Source organism: Watersipora subatra, chromosome 4, assembly GCF_963576615.1.
Source record: "Watersipora subatra chromosome 4, tzWatSuba1.1, whole genome shotgun sequence".
NCBI lineage: Eukaryota > Metazoa > Bryozoa > Gymnolaemata > Cheilostomatida > Watersiporidae > Watersipora > Watersipora subatra.
Window position 1 is genome coordinate 3,276,641 of NC_088711.1, and position 22,830 is coordinate 3,299,470.

Below are 22,830 nucleotides of genomic sequence, written 5' to 3' on the forward strand. Positions count from 1 at the left end.
GCCAATAAAAGATACCGCTTATCGCTGTTACCACTATAGGTTGCCACTGACCTCTGTTACCTATATGCAGAGCCGTATAGTTTCACATGTGAAACTATACGACACTGGGTTGCATAAGTCAGTGGCTGTTACTAATAAGAGGCGTGTCAAGGACGATTGAAAAAAAGCAACCCTTTTTCCGCTTATGTAAATTAATTGTTCAGTACAGCATAGCACAACTCTGGTAAGTGCTTAGGAACAGCACTGGTCTACTTGAAAACAAACCGTTTTTTATTTAGTGTTGCAATTTATCAACACTTATGAACTCAACATTGATTTAGTTTCACATATGAATTCTTTCAAAGTAAAAATTATTATAGCGTACCCAGATACCCTTTATATAGTTACAAATTCGCGTTACGGGATATTAGTCACCTTGTTGTATTCAGGCATGGTTAAGTATCGAATGGGTGATTATTTTTGTAAACCAGATGTGTGTAATCAAAATTGTTAGATTGTACTAACACTCACTTAATAGTGACACCGAGTCAAAGCCTGAGAGGTCTTAATTTTTTACGAAAAAACGTTAATAAAAGTGTTTCCTTTTTTAAACAACACTCTTATGTTATGTACATATGCTAATAACAATTTAAACTATTAAATTTTACACTTACGTATAAACATACGAGTGGTCACACTCATATGACCAGTCAACACGTCTTGCAAGCATAACAGGGAAAGGCAAAGAGAATTTGTTGCCTAATCTAAATGCTTCTGATTTGCGTATGCAATGTTAAGGTGTTTGCACTGCGGTGTGCTTGTGGATTGGAGGACATTTAAAAACACTTACTAGAGTTAATCAGTGGATGGGTTATGGAACATTCCCTTTTGGAAGAGGCAATACATTTTTGGTTGTTTCACACTGCTTGTTATGTAATGGAACGGAAGTTTATCTGAATAATTTATGATTTTTTTTAGTATAGATAGTTGACAAATATTGGCATTTTTCACAAAATCTGCTCTGTTTCCTTGTAGTCCTAGATTTTAGTGTGTGGCTATCAATGACAAATGCTTTCTTCTAAGACACACTTTAATTTGAAAAACTAATGTGGAAGGAAAATAATGCGATGACATAATACACAAACAGAAGAAGCTAGCATTAGTTATTTTTTATGTATGTTACGTTCTTTGCTGAACAACAAACAAAATCTGCCAACCAAGAGAGTGATTTTTGAACACTAATTACGTACCAGAAATGGCTTAATTTTCTAAGTCTAGTGTAAAAGGCTTCATGTTAAGCCCATGATTAACTTTTGAAGCAGAGCTAGGCTCGTAGTTCACTGTTATTGGCTGTTTTTTTTACGTTTCCAACACAGGCTAAAGTACCCTCTGCGCCTAATTATTTTTTATTTTTACTACTGTGTTAAAAACTAAGTCTGTAGCTTTTTCTGTTTTCAAAACTGTAGCACATTTTAAATTGCTTGATTTTGCATATGCATTCACTTGGTCTGCAATATTATAAGGATTTAGTATTTCACAGGTTCACAATGGATACATCTCGTTTTATTGGCATTATACGTTGTGATAATTGTGCTAGATATCTAAACAGTTTATTACATGAAATGACAGATTTATACCCTTAGTCCTTTAAAAACTGTTATTCCAGAGCAACAAATCTGTAACAGGGTCTCCAGAAAAAATTGACATTCTTTTTGTGGCGCGATGTTTCCTTTCAATTATGTCAGTATCTGAAGTCTTTATAAGTGCAACTGACTATCTGGTTTATATCTTACTCTCCTAGCATAGGCTCAAGGCTTTACAATTGAAGCCATTGTCAGAAATATGTCAGTGGGGGAATTTTTTCTGAAAAAATATGGTACAGATGTTCTTCAACTAATGCAGCAGTTTTATTTTTGAGTTTTTTTGCATGACATCGTTGAAGGGTTACGCTATATAAGAATAAGGTACTGTAATCCATTATAGTGAGTAACGGTCTGTTTTAGTCTCTTTTAGTTACTTTTCACACTTGGAATTGTTGAAACTAAACCTAATATATCATGATTCAGCTGAAATATATAACTTGTCAACTGTATTGTTTTGCTCTGAGCAACATGATATACTACATATAGCTTGCAGTAAGACTTGGTTATAATTTGAATGTGTAAAACCAAAAAATTGAAGGTTACCTACATGTAGTTAATTTCTAGAATTAGAAATAGCATTATTATGCATATTTAATGAAGCTGTTAGAAAATGGTGACTCAAATAAGCTTAAAATACATTATGGTGCTATATAAAATGGTGATATATGACATTATCTGTCAAGGATTCATCGGGTCCCAATTAAATATTATTAGGTATGCTGTAATAAATAACATTTCATTTTAGCGATATCTGTATCGTTATTCATTTGTGCGTTAAGGCAAGCTTCTATGAAAAAACCTCATGTAAAGGATCTAAGAAAACACTGAGCACTATCGAGGAGAATACCTGTCTGGACTTGACAGTACTTGTATGTTCCCGTGTGCTATTAATGGCATCATGAGCTCCTCTTATTTTTGTAACTCACTACATGTCTTGTATGACACAACAACATTCTCTAATTTATATAATTTAGTACTGCTATCTCTTATTATTTATATTTGTATTATTTTTAAATTTCAATTTTTTAGTGAATAAAAATCTATGAGCTGTCTATAGAAAAAAATTACAGTGCTATTCACTTCATGTTATAGTTCTTGTTGAGCTATGTTCGATTTCATCAACCGATATCAAGCGGATTTTTGTTGTGGTTTTCTTGGTTTGCTCTTAATACACATCAGCATTCATATGTTTTTGGGACTTGCATTTTAATAGTTATGCACCTCTTTTTTATTACTATCTAGGTAATTCTTTGACTTTGGGCTTGCTGATGTATTCTCTATTTACATTATATAGCTTTCATTCTTTATCTACGACATTCTAAACCGGTTATACCAGTTATGGTGTTAGTTGTTTGTACGCTAATGTAAGTGCTAATCACTTTTGCAGTCGAGCCAGGATGGAGGGACCACTAAGCAAGTGGACCAATGTTATGCAGGGATGGCAGTATCGCTGGTTTGTGCTCAATGAAAATGTCTCTCTCCTTTCCTACTATACGGCAAGTTTAGTTCCAGTTCTTCCTTTTTGTTGCTATATCTTCCTGAAGATTTAGCCCACTACATGAGGTAATGTGAACTAGCAGGATTTGTTTGTTAAAGCTTGGCCTACACCAGATGCCGGTTGACAGAACGGGTATGTGAATATTAGTGTAAAAGATATATGCCTGTTGTACAATGCAATGATCGATGTATTCACTACGCTTGATCGATGTCTCCGTGGGCGAAGTTACATTATATTGGTTAAAATGAAATTAATACTAATTTAAACATTTTGAAATAATAATATTTATAAACTGTTAATGTTTTATTAGCATTTTAATGTTTTTGTATTTTGTAGTTTATTAAAATTCAACAGATTTTTTATTTTATAAAAGTGCATTTAACAGCTTAACATTCATTCAGATTTCACAGAATGTTCCAAAAAGTCTCCTCTGTTTTCTCTTATATGTCTTTATACTGATTACTAATACTGTTTGTGCTGGTATTTCACAAGTTGTTGCTTTGACTAAAATTATTAGTTTTAAATAACTAATCGTTGTGATGACCTTCGTCTAATTGATTGTTGTACTAAATTTGTTGTTGCGGCGGAGTCTAGATTAGCGCTCAGACTAGACAGTAGAAAGATAATTCGATAAGCGTATGATGTGAAGATATGGTAACTTGCCGAGGGCATGCATGGCAACATAACGGCAGCAGGATTCTAACAGCATCCAGTGTGATATAAACTTAGCTTAGTATATTGGTAGCGGTAAGAGTCAGGTGCACTGCACAAGCAATCAGTTTCACTGGAGGAACACATAGACTACTCACTATCTTAAGGATATCTAATGTGAAACTAATCATAGAACAGTCTCTTACTAGCTGAGAGCTCACTTGTACTGTACTCCTTCCTGCAGCCCCTATTTATCGTACTTGTATTGGTTGTGCTGTGCTCGACAGCGTTGCGTTTTACACAACGAGAAGCTTTTTATTGTGCCTCAAAGCAATGACATCCGTGGTTTCAGTATAAGTTGCTATCCATCTGTCTGTGTGATATGCATACAAATGTTGATGTTCATTTGTAACTGCTTTACAGTCGAAGGATAAAATGAAGAGAGGCTCGAGACGAGGATGTGTACGATTGAAGGTAGCGATCACTCTTACTCATAGCATGTACATGTAGTTTGGGCAGGCTTCCAGCAATGGAATTCTGTCTGGAATGCCAGCGTGTCCTTGTGTCGCTGTATGGTGCTAGGGACTAGTTGCTAATTGGTCAAATGTTTGCCTAACGCTTATTGTTAAGCTCTGGTACTAGCCTTTTTGTAAATTCAACCTTGACATTCATACGCCACTTTCATACGCCATACCTTACTTGATACGCCAAAATTGTCATATGTCGGTGCAAATATTTTCATTCGAATATATTGTATTTTGTTGAATTCGTTCTGAGCTTAAAAAATAATAGTAAGACAAATACATTATATAAAACTATATAATTAACTAAATGTCAAAACTTAAACTATATGTAAAACCAAATTAATAAAGTAATAATTGTTACTAAGTTTTTTGTTGATGCAATTTTTAAATTACTTTCATGTTTTATTTTCACCAACTTCTTCATTTAGCATACAGAACTGTAGGGGAGAAACTTTGTCCCATATATGATATTTATGCGTCGAAACAAATATTTGTTCATATTTCACGTCACTTGCCGACAAATATGCATGTAACGGTAATCGTACCTAGAGGTTAGACTGTATTAGTACTCCGTACTCTTCACCACTGAATATTATCTAAAGTACATTTTGATACTAACTGGAGTCCGAAAAAGGTTTACTCGGTTGGTGTTAGAGGTCATGGCTGTGCCATATTCTCAACTGCAGGGCGCCATACTCGGTATTGATGATGATGATGAGTCAACCTTCACCATAACAACTCATGACCAGAAAACCTTTCATTTTCAAGGTACTTCAGTTATTCATTGTCTTTACAGAGCATAAGTCTTTACTCATACATGTAGATGTATAATATTAAGTTCCCATTATGCTTATGCATCAGAAGACTGACTCCCTAAATATACCTGAGAGTTGTCTTCTAGTCTTTGAATTACCTTATTTGAATCTGAATAATGCATTTCATCTGAAGGATGCACGCGGCAATTGTGTAAGAATTAGTATTTTGTACGCTTTAGCCAGAGACAGGGAGGAGCGAGAGAAGTGGATGGAAAGGCTGGAGGAATCTATTAATCGAGCCTCAAAGCCGAGGGTACGATTGACCTTTATATTTATATCCTGTGGCCTGCTAGCTTTAAATATGCTAATTATCTATATCATCTTATCTCTTTAATATCTATTAATATCTATTACATATGTAAGCTCTTGCACATTTTATCCTAGAGCAAACGGTGTGATCTCTTGATAACACTTACATTAGCTTTAGAAATTTACTCTCAAATATTAGTCATTTTGTCCTTGTGGTACGTATCGGTATGAGTAATCAAGTTTAAATTTTGTAAGTAAAGACTTAGCCTTGTTTTTGATGTAGTCTAATATGGCTTCATTTGCTTTTCAATCAACAGATAGAAATGATGAGTATTTCCATGAGTCTATCAAAAGTAGAGTAGGTTGACAAACAATGTATTAAGTTGCTATGACAAGGATGCTTTGAACTATCAATCACTCCTGGTTGCTAGTAGAGATTCTATAAATAGATTTGTTGTGCACAAATAATTTCCTTGTTTACTTTAATGCCCGCCAAATGGCTTGGTTTCACTTGTGTTAGCCACTAGCAGACATAAAGTTTTATCTAGTAGAAAAACTTAGAAATGCTTTAGGTGGCTTATTTAATTATGTTTTTGTCATCCATGGACGAGCATGGTTGTTAGTCTTGTATGAATTATGAATTGAAGGACTTGCAACTGTTGGATTCTGTTTAAAAATATTAAAATACCGAGGAAAGCATGCTAATAACACCTCATCTCAAATCTAGCTAAAAGGTACCATACATTTGTTTTTTTGAACGATCATTTCTCTAGAGATCAGTTTAGCGTGAAATTGCATTTTAAAGCTACCATAAGACAAATCCTTCAATTAATCATTTACTGCTAGAAAGCTTGCTGTAATTAGTGCTGATTGTGATTGATGAAGGCTTCAAACTCCTAACTGTTATTTTAGTATAAGATACGTTTGAAGTATTCCACTTCTATCTGCAGAATACAGCTATCTTGAGGTAACCCTGATCTTTGATATCTTCGAAATAGAGTAAAATATTTATATAAAAATCTTAAAATAAATTAAGGTTCATTCTCCAATGAGATTTGTACTATCTTGAATCATTTATTTAGGTATAACAAGGCGTGTACGGTACACTGACCATGCAAAGGTGGATGCATACAATGATCTCTTCGGTAGAATAAAATATTGTAGAAACCTTTATTCATGGTACCCTCTGCACGATATGAGATTCATCTGAAATCCTTGTAGGGTTCCTCGCCTAAGGAGGTGCCAAGCTCTGCAGAGCTGGACAGAAAACTAGCGGAGACAGACGCCTACCTGCAACTGCTTATTCAACAAGTGAAGGTGAGACTAGATACACTGCGTTCTCAATTGTGAGCAGTTTCCTGTTACTAGCCGTGATGACAACATGAGTTTGTCTGCCTTAATAAGCGAGTCAGGCTGGCTCGAGTGCAGCGGTGTCGGTGGTTAGAGGCGGAGTGAGGTGGTTATTTCTACCATCCTAAGCTGGATAATCTTCTTTTGGAGCTGGTTGTCCTTGGTAACAGGAATAGCCACAGTTGTTACACTTGTCTAACAACAGCGGTACTTCTGTCGCTGCAGCCTTTAAGCGGTCTAAGTTTCACCCTGATGTCTATACAGCTAAAAGTGTTATAACATTTATTGCTCCATTGTCACTGTATTTTTGATGAGCAGGGGCTGGAAACGAGGATAGCTCTATGTGCAGATGAAGAAGAGGTAGAGAAATACAATCTGATAAAAGTAACTGCCGAGTCTATGATAGAGTCTGTGAAGCACTCCATAGTCATGATGCAGCTAGCAAAGGTTAAGTGACTTTTCTAATATATTTGGAATCTTTCATGATTACAGCTACCAATCACCATTGTTCTACCTTTGTTCCTTCAATGTTCTACCAATCACCATCGGGTTTCTTTCTCTCTGATATACTATAGTTTGGTTGCAGCCACGGGAAGAGGCAGAGGAGGAGAATGGGTTTGGAGAAGAGTTGTTCGACGCTGCGGAAGGTAAGCGCTTGATAGTGGTTAGTTCCAAAGTCGTACGTACGTGTGTTGCTGGTAGTCCACTGTAGTCGACCCTTTGACACGAAGAGACGACTAGAGTTAATATCGATTTTACACTGCATAGCTTAATAAAAACTTAGCATTCTATATCTTGCAAGTTTTTTAAATTTTGAACCAGAGTTGGCTCACTTGTAACACAATCGCTCTCTGCTCACTTGTAACACAATCGCTCTCTGACTGCTGCTGTCACATTACCAGAGTTGGCTCACTTGTAACACAATCGCTCTCTGACTGGTGCTGTCACATTACCAGAGTTGGCTCACTTGTAACACAATCACTCTCTGACTGGTGCTGTCACATTACCGATAACGATTTTGTCTGTACAGTTTCCTTCCTTTAGGAGCTTCCCAGAGGTCTTCTAGGAGCAACTCTCTATCAACAACTACACCTCCCTTGTGTCAGTCAGCGTCTCACCTCGCAGCCGGTTAGTATTTTTAGTTTCCTTTTTTTGTGGATTTGATCACACCGGTACATTTGAGGTTGTCTCATGGCGTCTGCTGGTCATGCTGATGATGTTATCTCTGCTATTGCTCACATTTCTCTTATCACCTCCAATTGAATTGCTCTTCAACTCTGCGGCTAGATATCATCAAGTGGCTTCTGGTCAGATGCTGCTGTACAGGACTTGTCGGCTTATGTACAGCAAAGCAAGCTAAAAATTCATGCTTATGACATTTGGATCACTTCATGAATAAGCATTTCTTATTTCCTTATTTCCTTAGGCCGTTATACTGTATGTATGAAAATATGTGGAGCGTATAAGGTATTAAGATTGTTTGTGTGCAAAAGCCAAGCTACTTGGTTTTTTGTCATAAATTAAATTATTAAAGATTAAGATTTTTTTATCAACAGTTATTTGCTTATTGTCTTTTTCAAAGACCATAAATGCTGCTGGAGCTGTTGCGATGTACAGATCAGCTGTGAGATGTCTAAACGCTCTGCGCGCCGCTGCCATGTTTTGTTATTCTCTCTTTAAACAACCTGCAACTCAGTTCATTATGGCCCTTATTGACAGTTTTTAAATTGGTTTTGTCTCACTAAATAAACTAGAAACCATCTTGAATCTGGTCATAATCAAGGTAGAACATCCTTGCTAGCCTCAATTTGGTTGTAAGTTTTCATACAGTGATACCAGAGCCGTGTCACTGTCTGTCATGATTCATTGTTGCTGTTGGGAAGTGAAACACCCATGCAATGTGCCATATTTATGCCAAAGAAATGACCTTGGTGGCCAATAACGTCCCACTTGTGCAAATAGTGACCAATAACATCGCACATGTGCAAATAAGTCTTGATTTCCTGTTGCTTCATATGCAAAAATATTTGTTGCCATAAGGCATCGCGCAGCCATCACTGTACCATAGCGCCCTTTGGAAACATGATCCGCTTGTCAGACCAGCGTAATGATTTGGCACTGTCGTACCCAGGTGTCATGACACTATCTTTGTATGGAAACTACTGAATGCCCGGCGTTGCACGAGTAATAAAAAAGTTTTTGCAGAGAAAATTACTTTTAATCAACATGCACAACATCTACCACGCTAACTTTTAAATGTTTGTTTATTTCTGTGTACTGTGTTTATTTCTGTGTAATTCATACTTTACTGGCTGCAGTGCCTACTACAGCTCTGTACTGATTGCAATAGTCTTGCTGCCTGTGTGGGTTTTAGCAGTTTTCATGAGGCCAACAATTTCAGCATAATACTAGCTGAAGTGTTAAGTGTGAAACCATGAAAGACTGGCATGTGTAATAAGTATGTGACCAATTTATTGCCTAGTATAGCCAGTTGGGCAGAATAGTGTATTGGATATAGTTGTTGGATTTATCTAACAAGTATTGGATAAATGCTTGACTGCAGAACTGGAGGTTCCAAGTTCAAATCCAGGGCACAGCGAATTTTTCATTCCTAAAGCTTTGTAGCTATAACTGGACAGACAGGCAAACAAATGACAAGCTTTGAGATTTATATAAATTATAGACCTAGCATACCTACCTTAATATACCTACGGCTAGGTGCTGCAGTAAACAGCCATAATTTACATAAATTTTTAGCTGTTCTCAGATTATTTCAAAGCTATGACAGAAGGTATTTGTTGAATAAGAGACCGGCGAGTATGAGCTGTGAATCCTTATACACACTTACAATCGTCTCGTATGTTAAACACACTTAATACGTTAGCTGGGCTATGTGAAACATGTCATAGCTTATCTACACAACTACAGGGGACCATAGAGTTAGTGACAGCCCACTTCTTAAAGAGGCGATCAAACAGGACAGCGATGGCCACTTCTCCAGCAGTGATGAGGAAGAGTTCTTTGACACTACGGAGTGAGTACCTACTGCCATAGAGCTGCATTACTCTCCGTGTTCCTTACGAGTCCTACCAATGCATTTTTCGCCATACCTGAAATAACCATTAGTCCGTTCATACATCAACCCTACAAAAGTGCTTTCATATCTTCTATAGTTTGTGGTCATTTCAAGACCTTCCGGGTCTAAATTCTACAACTTTGTAATAGTCCTCATGTCTCATGTAGTGCGATAGCAGTTGTGCTTATGACATGCATATATTCATCGTTTTGTTTGCGCTAGTTGGTTTTGCTGACTTACTAGCCTTAAAATGGAACTTGTATTCCTTTCTCTGCTATTACTTTATGCCTCTACGCTAACTCCTTTTTGAAAATGTGAGGCAGATTATGACCTGCAGGTTTGTTTATAACCTTCTGCCACTGTTTATAAGCTGTTTTTTAATACCGTGCAGATTTTCCCGGGCTAATGTATGGAAAGTACATTGCTCTGAGTTTTTTATATTCATCAGTAGACATGTCTATGTGTATATGGCCAAAGGAATATACATGTAGTATGCTATTTCAGTTTCATTCGCTACTTAATATACAATTCGATCACTTTTAGCCATTCCGAAAGCAGTCACACAGTGGCAGCGAAGAAAGTGGAGGGGGTTGTGCCTAAGGTCACAGGAAATGAGCTCGACAAGTATGATGGTATGGCAGCCATAATGTCCTCGAAACGTATTGTTCATTCTTTTCTTTAAAACTGATTTTCCAGATAGGATGTTTACTAAGGTTTACTTTTTGTTGTTATCGATTAATATAGTGAAAAGATGCTGGTTGGTTTGTAGGACTCTATGATGAGGGAGATGAAGAAGGGCTTGGCTCACTGAAAGAACATGGCAGCATCATCACTCACTTACTCAGCCAGGTAAGCGCTGACATCACTTGCGCTTTCGCTAAAGCAACACGTAAGGGTTTTTTGAAGTTGCCACCTGATGAGAGCAAACCTACATTGGCTTGAAACAAGTTTGTATTGGTTAACTAACAGCTAAGTGTTCTTTATATTCTATATTATGCTATATTTATAAATCTCAGTGTTTGTATTTTGCACACCTTATGTCCAATGAAAAAACTTTCTCAAGAGGATTTGATCTCGGAACCTCCCATTTAGTAGGCAACAAGCTAAGCCATTAAGCTACACAGGATACAATGGATTTATTGAGCCGATAGTCATTATGTGGGTTAAAATGCACATAGCGACTCTGTGTTACGCGCAATGTCACTAAAGCTTGTTCTCACGGCTGTTATTAGTAGGCTTAGCAATACGCATACTAGTTTACTCAAATTAGCCAATGACAACTACATTACTTACCACTGTTTATAAGCTGTTTTAATACCCCTGCAACACCGGGCATTCAGCCAGTATATCTATAAATCTCAGCGTTTGTCTGTTGTCATTCGTCCAGTTATAATGATAAAGATCAAGGAACGAAAAATGTCTGCGTCCTGGTTTTGAACTCGCAACATTAAAACTGCAAGTCTACTAACATTTGCTCTTAACCACAAGGTTAAGCCGTTCTTATCGTACCATATACCGTATATCATACCATATACCGTATATCATACCATATACCGTATATCATACCATATACCGTATATCATACCATATACCGTATATCGTACCATATACCGTATATCATACCATATACCGTATATCATACCATATACTGTATATCATACCATATACTGTATATCATACCATATACTGTATATCATACCATATACCGTATATCGTACCATATACGGTATATGGTATGATATACCGTATATCATACCATATACTGTATATCATACCATATACCGTATATCATACCATATACCGTATATCATACCATATACCGTATATCATACCATATACCGTATATCATACCATATACCGTATATCGTACCATATACCGTATATCATACCATATACTGTATATCATACCATATACTGTATATCATACCATATACTGTATATCATACCATATACCGTATATCGTACCATATACGGTATATGGTATGATATACTGTATATCATACCATATACCGTATATCGTACCATATACCGTATATCGTACCATATACCGTATATCGTACCATATACCGTATATCGTACCATATACCGTATATCGTACCATATACCGTATATCGTACCATATACCGTATATCGTACCATATACCGTATATCGTACCATATACCGTATATCGTACCATATACCGTATATCGTACCATATACCGTATATCGTACCATATACCGTATATCGTACCATATACCGTATATCGTACCATATACCGTATATCGTACCATATACCGTATATCGTACCATATACCGTATATCGTACCATATACCGTATATCGTACCATATACCGTATATCGTACCATATACCGTATATCGTACCATATACCGTATATCGTACCATATACCGTATATCGTACCATATACCGTATATCGTACCATATACCGTATATCGTACCATATACCGTATATCGTACCATATACCGTATATCGTACCATATACCGTATATCGTACCATATACCGTATATCGTACCATATACCGTATATCCTTTTTAGATTGCACATGCTAAATGTGCATTTTTTATTACACGGTGCACCTCAGGTTACGATTACCCTGTTATAGGATTCTTTCGTGAACACGATGTTTTTTTTCACCCTCGCCATGCGACATTTTTTCGCCATTCGATATCAACAAAAGTTTTATCTCAAAATTCAAATTTGCAGTCGGTGTGTTGAATACGTCGGAATAACCTATGCCTATATGCTAATCGCCGAAATCCCTCCCACAACGCATCAAAGAGATATGATGCTCGCTCTCTCTCAGTTCAGCGTTATAAGTTATAGTAAAAACGAAACCAGAAACAAATAGGTGATAAAGTTTTAGCCGATAACAAAGTTGGTTTAGTACGATGCATACTAAAACCTAGCTTTTAATGTGTTTAGTAAGTTAAATTCATCTAAGTTAAATTCAACATGTATGTTAGATGTCTGTCTCGAAGGTCAGAACTCGCTATGGAGTATACTGCATATAGTACATGGTAGTGTCACATTTTATTTCAAATCATAACCACTAAATACAATAAACACACTAAAGTTACTGTAGGTAACTATAGTTACTAAGATTAACATATTATTTTGTTACTAATTTTTAGTATGTACAAAATATATAAAATTTTGATGATTTTTGCCAGGTGTTATTTGCATTAGATACATGTAATTACTATTATCCATACTCCTCAATTTTCTCCTTACTGCGCCCACATTGGAAGGAATTAAAATGGTATGGCAATGGTGCACACATGCAGTAATTAATTAATATTACCTTTTGCATTTGCTATTCTTTTTGAAGTTTTTTGAAAACTTTTTTACCGTTACATCCTATTTTTTTAATTTGTAATTTTCAAATGTGTAGTTTTAATTTTAATTGGGCCGTTACACTCATGTTTCCGGTATACTATAGCTATAGTATAGCTATAGTATAGCTATAGTATAGCTATACTATAGCTATACTATAGCTATACTATGGAATATATCGCGCGCATACTCATTACACATGCCAGTCTTTCATGACTTCAGCTAAACACTTCAATTAGTATTATGCTAGAATTGTTGGCCACATTGTTGGCCACATTGTTGGCTCACACAGGCAGCAAGACTATTGCAATCAGTATAGAGTTGTAGTAGGCACTGCAACCGGTACAGTATGAATTACACAAAATAAACACAGTACACAAAATAAACAGACACCTTCATATGAGAGTTAGAAGGGTAGATGTTGTATATGTTGATTAACAGTAATTTTCTGTGCAAATAAATTTTATTACTCGTGTAATGCCAGGCATTTACTTAGTAAGCATATGGGTATATATCTTATAGAGATGACTGTATTTCATAATGACCCTCATATCCTACAGGTACGAATAGGAATGGATCTAACTAAGATTGTCTTACCAACATTTATACTAGAGAGAAGGTCCCTACTTGAAATGTTTGCGGACTTCTTCTCACATCCCGACCTCTTTGTAAGGTATAATCTACATTATAACAAACCATCTTCTGTTTGACTTACAACTTTGATCTCTATCAGCTTTATACCTAGAATTCTTTTTATACAAGCGTTAGTTTTCTGTATCATGGCAGGAGAAATTGTATGTAACTGTTTGTAAAAACCGATGCTTTCCGATTATTATTTCCAAAACTTTCGCAAAAAAATTACAAGGTTTTCAGTTACTGTTATCACTTATTCTACGGAGTATTGGCTCACACTGTACGATTGTATTGACACTGTACGATGTCTTGCGATTTTTAAGATATTTTTCTAAATGACTAAAGATATTTTTACCAGAAAATGGTTAATGTTATATAAAACCTAACCTTTTGGAACAAATCATTTTTAAGAAAATCATTTTGGTGATTGAATCATTATGAGCTGCTCGGTGGAAAAAAATTATGCATACGTACATACAGTTGTACATACAGTGTATTACAATTATATGCAGCTGTACATAGAGCTGTACATAGAGCTGTACATAGAGCTGTACATAGAGCTGTACATAGAGCTGTACATAGAGCTGTACATAGAGCTGTACATAGAGCTGTACATAGAGCTGTACATAAAGCTGTACATAGAACTGTACATAGAGCTGTACATACCGGTGTACATCCATGTAACTATATTAACATCCTCTGCTTATCTCTTCAAATTTGACGAATCATCTCTTTAACATTCTTATTCATTTAAACAAACAATTACTAACATAAGTTTTCATATAAAACGTTACATTTTTCACATTTTTGTTTTGGGTGAAGAAAGAATTTATTGAATGCCCATAGAACACTAATGTCAAGGTCATGGAAAGTCTAAAATAGTGCATGAAGGTTTTATTGTTGTCGAAGCACCGTGAGTTAGATGAGCTGATGTATAAAATGGTGGAAGTGTACCTGCTCCAGAACCTGTATGTGTCATATTGTGCATTGACTGGTAGATGCTAACTTCAAACTGATGCTGTTTGTAAGTTTATTGTATGCCCAAAACTTACTTGTTTTTTCAATATGGTGGAGCACTCTACAAATACCTAATAAGATGATAATATCAAATGCTTCAACCTGATATCACAAATCTGAATTTTGTTTACTTAGTTTTGCATAACTACAACCAGGTCTTTTTACATTCAACTCCAGGCTTTATAGATGAGTTAGTTTTGCACTAAATTGTTTGAGGGATTGTCTATTGCTCTAGATGCGTGATATGCTAGCTCTATTGTTGGGGTTCGTCAAATAATCAGCTTTTGCAAACTTGTTGAATACTGGTACTGATCACCATTGCACTTAATAGCGAAATTTATATTCTGTTTTGTCAAAACTTCTTTTAGTAACTTTAGGTAACCATTTGGCAAACGGGCTGCAAATATATCTTGAAAAATTCTACGTTATTTGTTATCTATGAAATCAAAAATTAAGATTTGTCTCCTTTATTTAATCATTGTTAGGAAAAGAGCAGATAACTCTTTACATCAAGCAACCTTATGCTAGAACTTTATCTGAAATCAAAACCTAAAATCATTTGGGTCCAAAGTTTGGTAAAAAAATTTCAATTTTTCTAGTAATCTTTTCTGTTATTTCTACAATTTCTCTAGATTCTCTACTTTTTTGCAAGATTATTTTAGATAATCTGCGGCGTAGCTTATCACACTGTCTAACCAACAATCTTGCCAAAATTCTGGATGTTTAATCACATTGCTAGTGACAGGAAATGTCTAAATACAATAATCATTTGGCACGCGTTATAGCATGTATGCATAACGAATAGATGAGCTTGTGGAAGCGCTAGAGACTATACCAGAGTTACAGAATGTGCTCTCTTTATTCTACATTTAGCATAACATTCACCTACCAGTATATAACCTTCTTATATCTGCACTCATTTTCTCATACACACAGGATATTTTTCTCAATTAGGAAATAACTTAGTGCTGCTACACATTGTAGAACACGAGTATTGTATTAGTGCTGCACGATAACATGATATAATTCGATATGACGATATATTTTAGTGGATGATTTTATATTTGGTCAGTTTTCGAAGCTTTCGAGTCGATATGAATATCGAAGCCGATATTTTATCGAAATATCGGCTTATTTTATTTTGCAAAAATGGAGTTGTTTATTCTCTTTATTGTAACGAGGTGACAACTCCTGTTTTTCAACCGATATGTACCAATATCCTCTCATATCGTTCATGTTAAAGCCGAACACTATATATCAAAAGAAGACCACATAATCGAATGTACATGCAAAGATATCGTGCAGCACTATATTATATCTCCTCAACATTGTTGGTGCCCTATCTGAAGGACCGGTCTTGCATCGTGTAATCTGCATGTTTAGCTTTTCTTTGTAGAATTGGTGATTACTCTACCCCAGAAGAACGAATAACTGAAGTAGTGAGATGGTACATGTCAGGTGTGTGCTAATTGGTACTTACACTGAGCGTATATGCATATTTATCAGAAGTATAAATCAGGAGTAGTTGCTAATAAACTAGAACTAGTCAGTGGTAGTTTCTAAGCAGGATGATTATTGACACTGGCTGGTCAGTTGTTATGACACTAGTGATCAGGTGCTATTTTGAATGGTTCACCAGGATAAACTTAGAATGTGGGTGCGAAACATTAGTTGGCGGAAAGTTTACTTTTCGTTGACATGTTGTTTGTAGCATAATTCCTGACGTATCCGTCAGAGTTTTACTAGATATCTACATATTGTGGAAAAACCTCTGTTCATTTGTTCACTAGTTGAATGGCATGAGAATATAGCTGAGTTATACTGTACTTGTTAGTAATTTGGAAAGGTTGTAGGAGATGCAGGTTTTCCTACACAAGGCCAGCAATGTATGAAAACCTGTTACCAAACATGAAATACGGTAGCTGTAATTTCTGGTTTTATTTGTAACGTGCGAAAGACAGGCTTTTACTATATGGATGTGCCAAATGGCTATTTTTAAGTACCTCTTTTTCCTAAGTATTTTGCTGGCATTGATCACAAAAAAGTAGCTCTAATCCAAGGCGCGCATGTTTCCCAGGTTATTAGAAGGGTAGAATGTGTTGTTCATATACTGTCTATTGTTTATATTGTTAGTTCTTTGACCGCAAGCAATACTTTATCATCTCTTTGATTTACATTCAATTCAATTGTATTATTAACATTTGCTTATCCAGCTGTAGTTTTTGCAGGTGAAGGTAATTCCTTATGCGTTAGTATTCTTCAGCAGTAATATATAAAGTTACAATATGACCATTAGTTTGCTTGATGAGTTTTTAATGGTATCACAGCTTTCCACGCTGGAAGAAATGCATCGGTAGCAAGAAAGCCCTACAACCCAATACTGGGAGAGACATTCCAGTGCGTGTTTGAAATTCCCGGGGAAGAAAACAGTAAAGAGGTAAATCCAACCCATCAAGCTCTGGTTGCTACTGATCATATGAGTTGCATCATAAAACTGTGAAGCCTGGCTTTTACACTGAACTATATAGGCTACTCCTTGAAAACGGCTACATTAGTTTTTAAGGCTAGACAAAGAACTCTGGCATGATACAGGAAATAGTCCTAGTGAGAGCCCTAGTTAAAGGCAACCACCTGCAGTAGTGTTGTTATTTCCTATTATTATTATTGTTACCTTTCCTTATTCTGAATTTCTTGAGGCAAAATAGTTTTTCTCGTGTCTGTAGTTGAAACACTCCTATGATGTTGGCTGTAAGATCATGTAGGCTGTTTAGCTCATCATGCATGTTCCAAGGATATTTTACCAAAAGCATAATCTGTCCTTTCATATATATTGTCCTTTAATGTAGTCCCTGGCAGAGGACGGACCAGTGAAATGGGCTACCAAGTCAGATCTGTGCTATATCGCTGAACAAGTATCTCACCATCCTCCAAGTAGGTGGTTAAAGACTCACCCATCTGCTTCAGGCTCTTTTTTCTCATATTGAATCTTGTCTTCATTTTGTCTTTATTTCACATGTTCTCTTACTGGAAATACCTCTTTCATCTTAGATCTCCTTACCTTGTACCCCTTCTCGACAAACAATTTAATTTAAAATTAAAACAAGTAATTTTATGTTTTTTTATATTAAAATCTGCATTCAATAAAGGTTGGACATGTAGTTCATATGCTGGTAGCAAGAGGTGATAATCATTGTGCGCAATCAGAAAACCTTAGTAGATAAAACAGTTAGTGTTGGATAAGTGCCAAGTAGCAGCCAGTTTGGGTTGCTGTTAGCATTTGACTTGGATTAGTGATTGTTTGACTTTCGTCTGCTGAGCTTTCTTTCAAAATTATCGTGATAGTCACTTGTGCTATGTAAAAGTTATTCCATATTCGTAATGGTTACAGTTTCAGCTTTTTATGCTGAATGTCAAAAGAAACGCATATCATTGGATGGATACATTTGGATGAAGTCAAAGTTTCTCGGACTTTCAATTGGCGTCGACTTAGTCGGCGAGGCTGTCATATCTCTACTTGACCACGATGAGGAGTATAAGATCTCATTTCCTAGTGGCTATGGAAGGTAGGTATCGCTCATTTTCAAAAAGTTCTTTTAGTTTTGGGATGTCAAAGACGTAGAATTGTCAATTTGGTTAGCTCCTACACCGACTTAGACATTTATATGTGTCATTTGCTAAGGGTGTAATATCTAAGGCTGCTGTCGCTAGAAGTTACCAAGTGAGGTTTGGTGCAATATATGTAGCTACTATCAATGGATATCTTAGAGCCTCCTTCCCCGTCAAACAATACCATCTTTGACTGTCATTATCATGAACCAAAGTATGTATTTGAATAAGGTCAAGGAAGAGTCGGTGAGCCCATGGTGATTGCAGTTGCATTTTGAGAGTTGCAGCAATAGTTGAGTGAAACTAGATCCTGCAGTATTTAGGGTCACAGCTCAAAGGCACAAGCTCCTTGCTGTAAATTCTCAACTGCTTGCCGTCACATCTATTTGAGGGAACATATTGCACTTGGTCAGCACCCTTTTCTATTGTAATTCTGAGACAGCTTGCCTGAATCCTACATATAGAATAATTAATGTCTCTGGTTCAATGCTGTACAGAGAGATTAGCATAAGTTGTATGTATGGCCATCACAACATTGGCAAGAATTTCCAAAGGATGGCAAAAATTTTAAGCATAAAATATTAAAAAAAAAAAGGCCAGCCTCTAGCACCAACCTTAAGGACCTTTTCAGCCTTTAGCACCAACCCATAGGACCTTTTCAACCTTGCACCAACCCTACGCACCAACCTGACAGTTTTATATGAGGTTCACTTAGGCTGGTTCACACTATATCGCTGTATATAGGCGTCGATGCCACAATACTTCAGTGATTGTCAGTAATAAACCTGTTGACACTAACATAAACACACGCCGTTGTTTGCTTCCATTTTCACTTTTCTTTTCAATTTTTTCTGAAGGAACCTTTCTTTCTTGTCGCGTGCTTGAGTAAAATACTGTTCCTGCAATGATTACGATAAACGGAAATATAGATGAAGCTATCGGCAAGAGCGAATAATCATTGTCGAAATGGTGCACATTGTACAGGCTGTCATCGATGCTCGGTGGACTATTAAAAATGTGTGACAGTTGCCTACTTTCTCGACGTATCTGCGTTTCTTCATCGATGTCATCAGTTCATGGTTCACAAAGTTGATGATGAACGCCGAAAGAACAAAGGCAATATAGTGTGAACCAGCCTTTAGGTAGACCCATTCAATAAATATGTAGCTTTAGCACTTGCTAAGCTCTAATGTTGTCATTCATTGGCAGGTCCATACTAACTGTGCCATGGATCGAGCTCGGAGGAAAATGCAACATCTCATGTGAGAAGACTGGTTGCAGCGCGGTTGTAGAGTTCCTCACAAAACCATTTTACAGCAACAAAAAACACGCGGTCAAGGGTGTCGTATCAGTGCCTGGCTACAGCAAACCTTTTTGTGTAATTAACGGCGAGTGGAATGGTCTGATGTTTGCTGAGTATGCCTCTGGGGTGGGTATTACTGGTGCCTTTCTTTTTGCTCTCTCATCAACTACAAAGGTGCTTCAGTCCCTTCCTTTAGAATTTCCAAAGTTTTAACATTAGAATAACAGTGGTTGGCTTTGAACTTTCATGGTAGATCAGTTATAGCTGGACATGAATTATTTCTGTTGCTATTTATTTTATACTAGTAGTAGTAGTAGTCCATTACTGACTCGTGTTGACTTTTGTTGGGCTGCCTTGAAGGTTTACTTGCAACAAAATTTACATTACAGTTATTTGGCATCAAAAAAATCACCATGTCTTACTCTGCTGTTTTGTAGGTTCAAAACATGTGGAAATGTGATTACAAGGTCTTAAAAGCTCAAAAACGAACAGGTAAAAAAACGGCCGTAGGTTGGAATCCCTTTATTTTGATGGCGTACTCAACTCGACGTGGTTATTGTTTTGACAGGTGATGATATCACGTGAAATAAAAAGCTCAATATAAAATGTCTGGTAGCACTAGTTTGTGACAAAAACTTCGGGTTCTACCGGAAAGCCGTTATCAAATATAGATGCTGGTTTACAGTTTCGTTTCAGCTTGGTCTAATAATCTAGTCATAAACTGATCATGTGACTCATATATTTCCGCCAAATGGTGCGAACAACTTCTGCAGCATTTTTCGACCATCACAGGGGACCAACAGGCTCCTCATGTTTATCAGAGGACGATATGCACCCTCTCGAATTAAGGTTGAAAAATTAAACTGATTTTAAAGCTAAGTTTTGATATCATGCGCTCTAAGTGATGGCATTACAATGATAATGAAATAAACGCGTAAGGACAATAGACATGGTTTATTGGCCTTGTTTGAATGCGTGAAGTTTATTAATGAAAATATTTCAATTTTTCGATATTTCGAAATGAGGGTGCATGAAAGTGTAAACAGAAGCACTCGTGTTTGACTATGTCGCATTTGAGCCGTTTTAAGAGGGTTTCCAACCTACTGCCGTTTTTGTGATGGCTGCGTTTAACTGCTCGTTTTTGAGCTTTTAAGAGCTTGTAATCATATTTCCACACAACTATAACACAGTAGAATTAGACATGGTCACCCTTTTGATACCAAATAACGGTAATGTAAATTTTGTTGCAAGTTAACCTTTAAGAGACTGTGCATGAATGTAAAACTGTGCATAGCGTAGACAAGTGTTGCAACATGCTCTAAATTTACATTTTCCTAAATGAACGAAAGACTTTGATCAAGAAAACTAAAGAATTGCACTACCAAAAGTTTACTGTTTGTTTCCAAGTAGTTGATTACATTCAGTAGAAATGCTTATTTTCAACCAAATCAAGATTGGACACTTGCAAAATATTTGGCATATTCTTATACATGAATTTCTCTTGATTTGTTGTAGCGCAACGAAGCCTTTTGTGACACACTAAAGATGCCCATAGTGAAGAAGCGTGTGCAGCCCATTTCAGAACAAGACCCTTTTGAATCTAGAAGGTGCGATATATAACTGCCACTCATGCTGTGTATTACAGGTGAAGGAAGTGTATGATGGTATTCACCTACTATATGACATCATACTGGCATGACCACCAATACATAGTAACTCAATGTGTTCGAGTATATTTAATAAGTTGCTATGCACTGCACACACTTGTACACATGATCTTACAACTACTTTATCATGGTGATAAACTGAGGTTTGCTCTTATATAGAGCCGGAGGACAAACTGTACCTACTAATACATGTACATGTTTATAGGTTATGGAAGGACGTGACGTACCACCTCAAGCACAAGGATGTTAATGGTGCTACGACCTTCAAACATGAGTTGGAGCAGGCACAACGTGAAGCGGCTCAGCAAAGAAAGGAAACTGGTGCTAAAATAGAACACAAAGTAAGATGTGATTTTGAATAACTAAAGTGTAGGCTGAAGCCTGAGGACAATTACCTGTTTTACCTGCTCTTATTAGTTTAGCTTCTATTGATGAGTTTATCAAGAGCAATTGTAATCATGAATTGTGATTAAATTTCACCTACCAGTCACAACTCCAGCTCGGCGAGTCTATTTTTAGTGACAGTTAATTATCTCATTGTAGCATTTCCAAGAAGTCGGTGAGAATTGGGTATACATGGAGCCCCTTGTACAGAGGATCTCCAGCTTACCGGATGCTGTGAACAGCGGAGAAAGCTGAGACCTTTTTATTAGTTTCTGTCAAGGCATTTTAAATGTGTTTCTGCAGATTGCCTTTAATGGTCACGCATACAGATGAACAATGATTTCTCAATTATGCCTTTAATCGTATCTCATCTGTGTCACCTTGAACAGGTGTCACCAACACATTCATCAAGGACATGTTGGGAATTTGACAGGCTTCTTGGGATAAATCCAACTATCCATCTTTTAATCTTGCCTACCATATTATATTTTAGTGCATATTTATATATTCTTAACAAATCCTGAGAATTGAGACATGCAATTTATATTATTGCTGTGCTATGCCTGTGATAACCCTATCCTTATACTACTCCCTTTCCATGTATGTGCATTATGCGCATACATGACGTCACGAGCATTGATTCAATGCTAATTGCTTTGCACGAGTGTAATGCTTATTGATAGCCTGCACTTATTCAGAGCTCAAATGATGTGATGACTTTCGAAGAATGAAATTCTTATTCGCACGACAGACATTCAGGTTGCTAACTAAGCCATATTAAGTACGTGCTGAAAGGTGTCACAAATGAGCTTCAATGAAATTACACGCTCAAGTATGATGAGAGTATCGAGTGCATCGAGCAAAAAACTAGTGGCCATTCAGGCTAAGGAGTACGTAAAATATCAACCAATGGTAGCTGATGACTTTGTAGAAAAGGTTACAGTCAGCAAAGAAAAAGAGGTCTCTACAGAGCTAGACGTCAATTTGAAGTAAGTAGGATGCATTCTTAGATAGCATGATATGTATTTTACGGTAATACCATATCAATTCCCCACACAACGCTTTAGTTTACACCTTTCAATGTCTGGTTAAATTGTT

The 22,830-nt window shown here is 36.5% G+C and overlaps 1 protein-coding gene across 2 annotated transcripts; it reads left to right on the forward strand.

Moving 5' to 3' along the window:
• The first annotated feature begins 104 nt into the window (after nucleotides 1-104).
• Nucleotides 105-22,608, forward strand: LOC137394800 (oxysterol-binding protein-related protein 9-like). 2 transcript variants are annotated; one of them, XM_068081568.1, is made up of 21 exons: nucleotides 105-223; nucleotides 3,010-3,118; nucleotides 4,195-4,245; nucleotides 4,982-5,063; nucleotides 5,290-5,363; nucleotides 6,581-6,676; nucleotides 7,028-7,156; nucleotides 7,296-7,356; nucleotides 7,754-7,837; nucleotides 9,638-9,743; nucleotides 10,329-10,417; nucleotides 10,555-10,634; nucleotides 13,683-13,795; nucleotides 16,169-16,230; nucleotides 17,100-17,209; nucleotides 17,619-17,703; nucleotides 18,161-18,335; nucleotides 19,588-19,807; nucleotides 21,197-21,288; nucleotides 21,554-21,689; nucleotides 21,892-22,608. In XM_068081568.1, exons 2-21 carry the CDS (start codon nucleotides 3,020-3,022, stop codon nucleotides 21,985-21,987), a joined length of 2,040 nt encoding a protein of 679 aa, XP_067937669.1. In that variant the 5' UTR covers nucleotides 105-223; nucleotides 3,010-3,019; the 3' UTR covers nucleotides 21,988-22,608. The 2 variants fall into 2 exon arrangements, with proteins under 2 accessions (XP_067937669.1, XP_067937670.1); XM_068081569.1 differs by lacking the exon at nucleotides 7,028-7,156.
• Nucleotides 22,609-22,830: the final 222 nt, after the last annotated feature.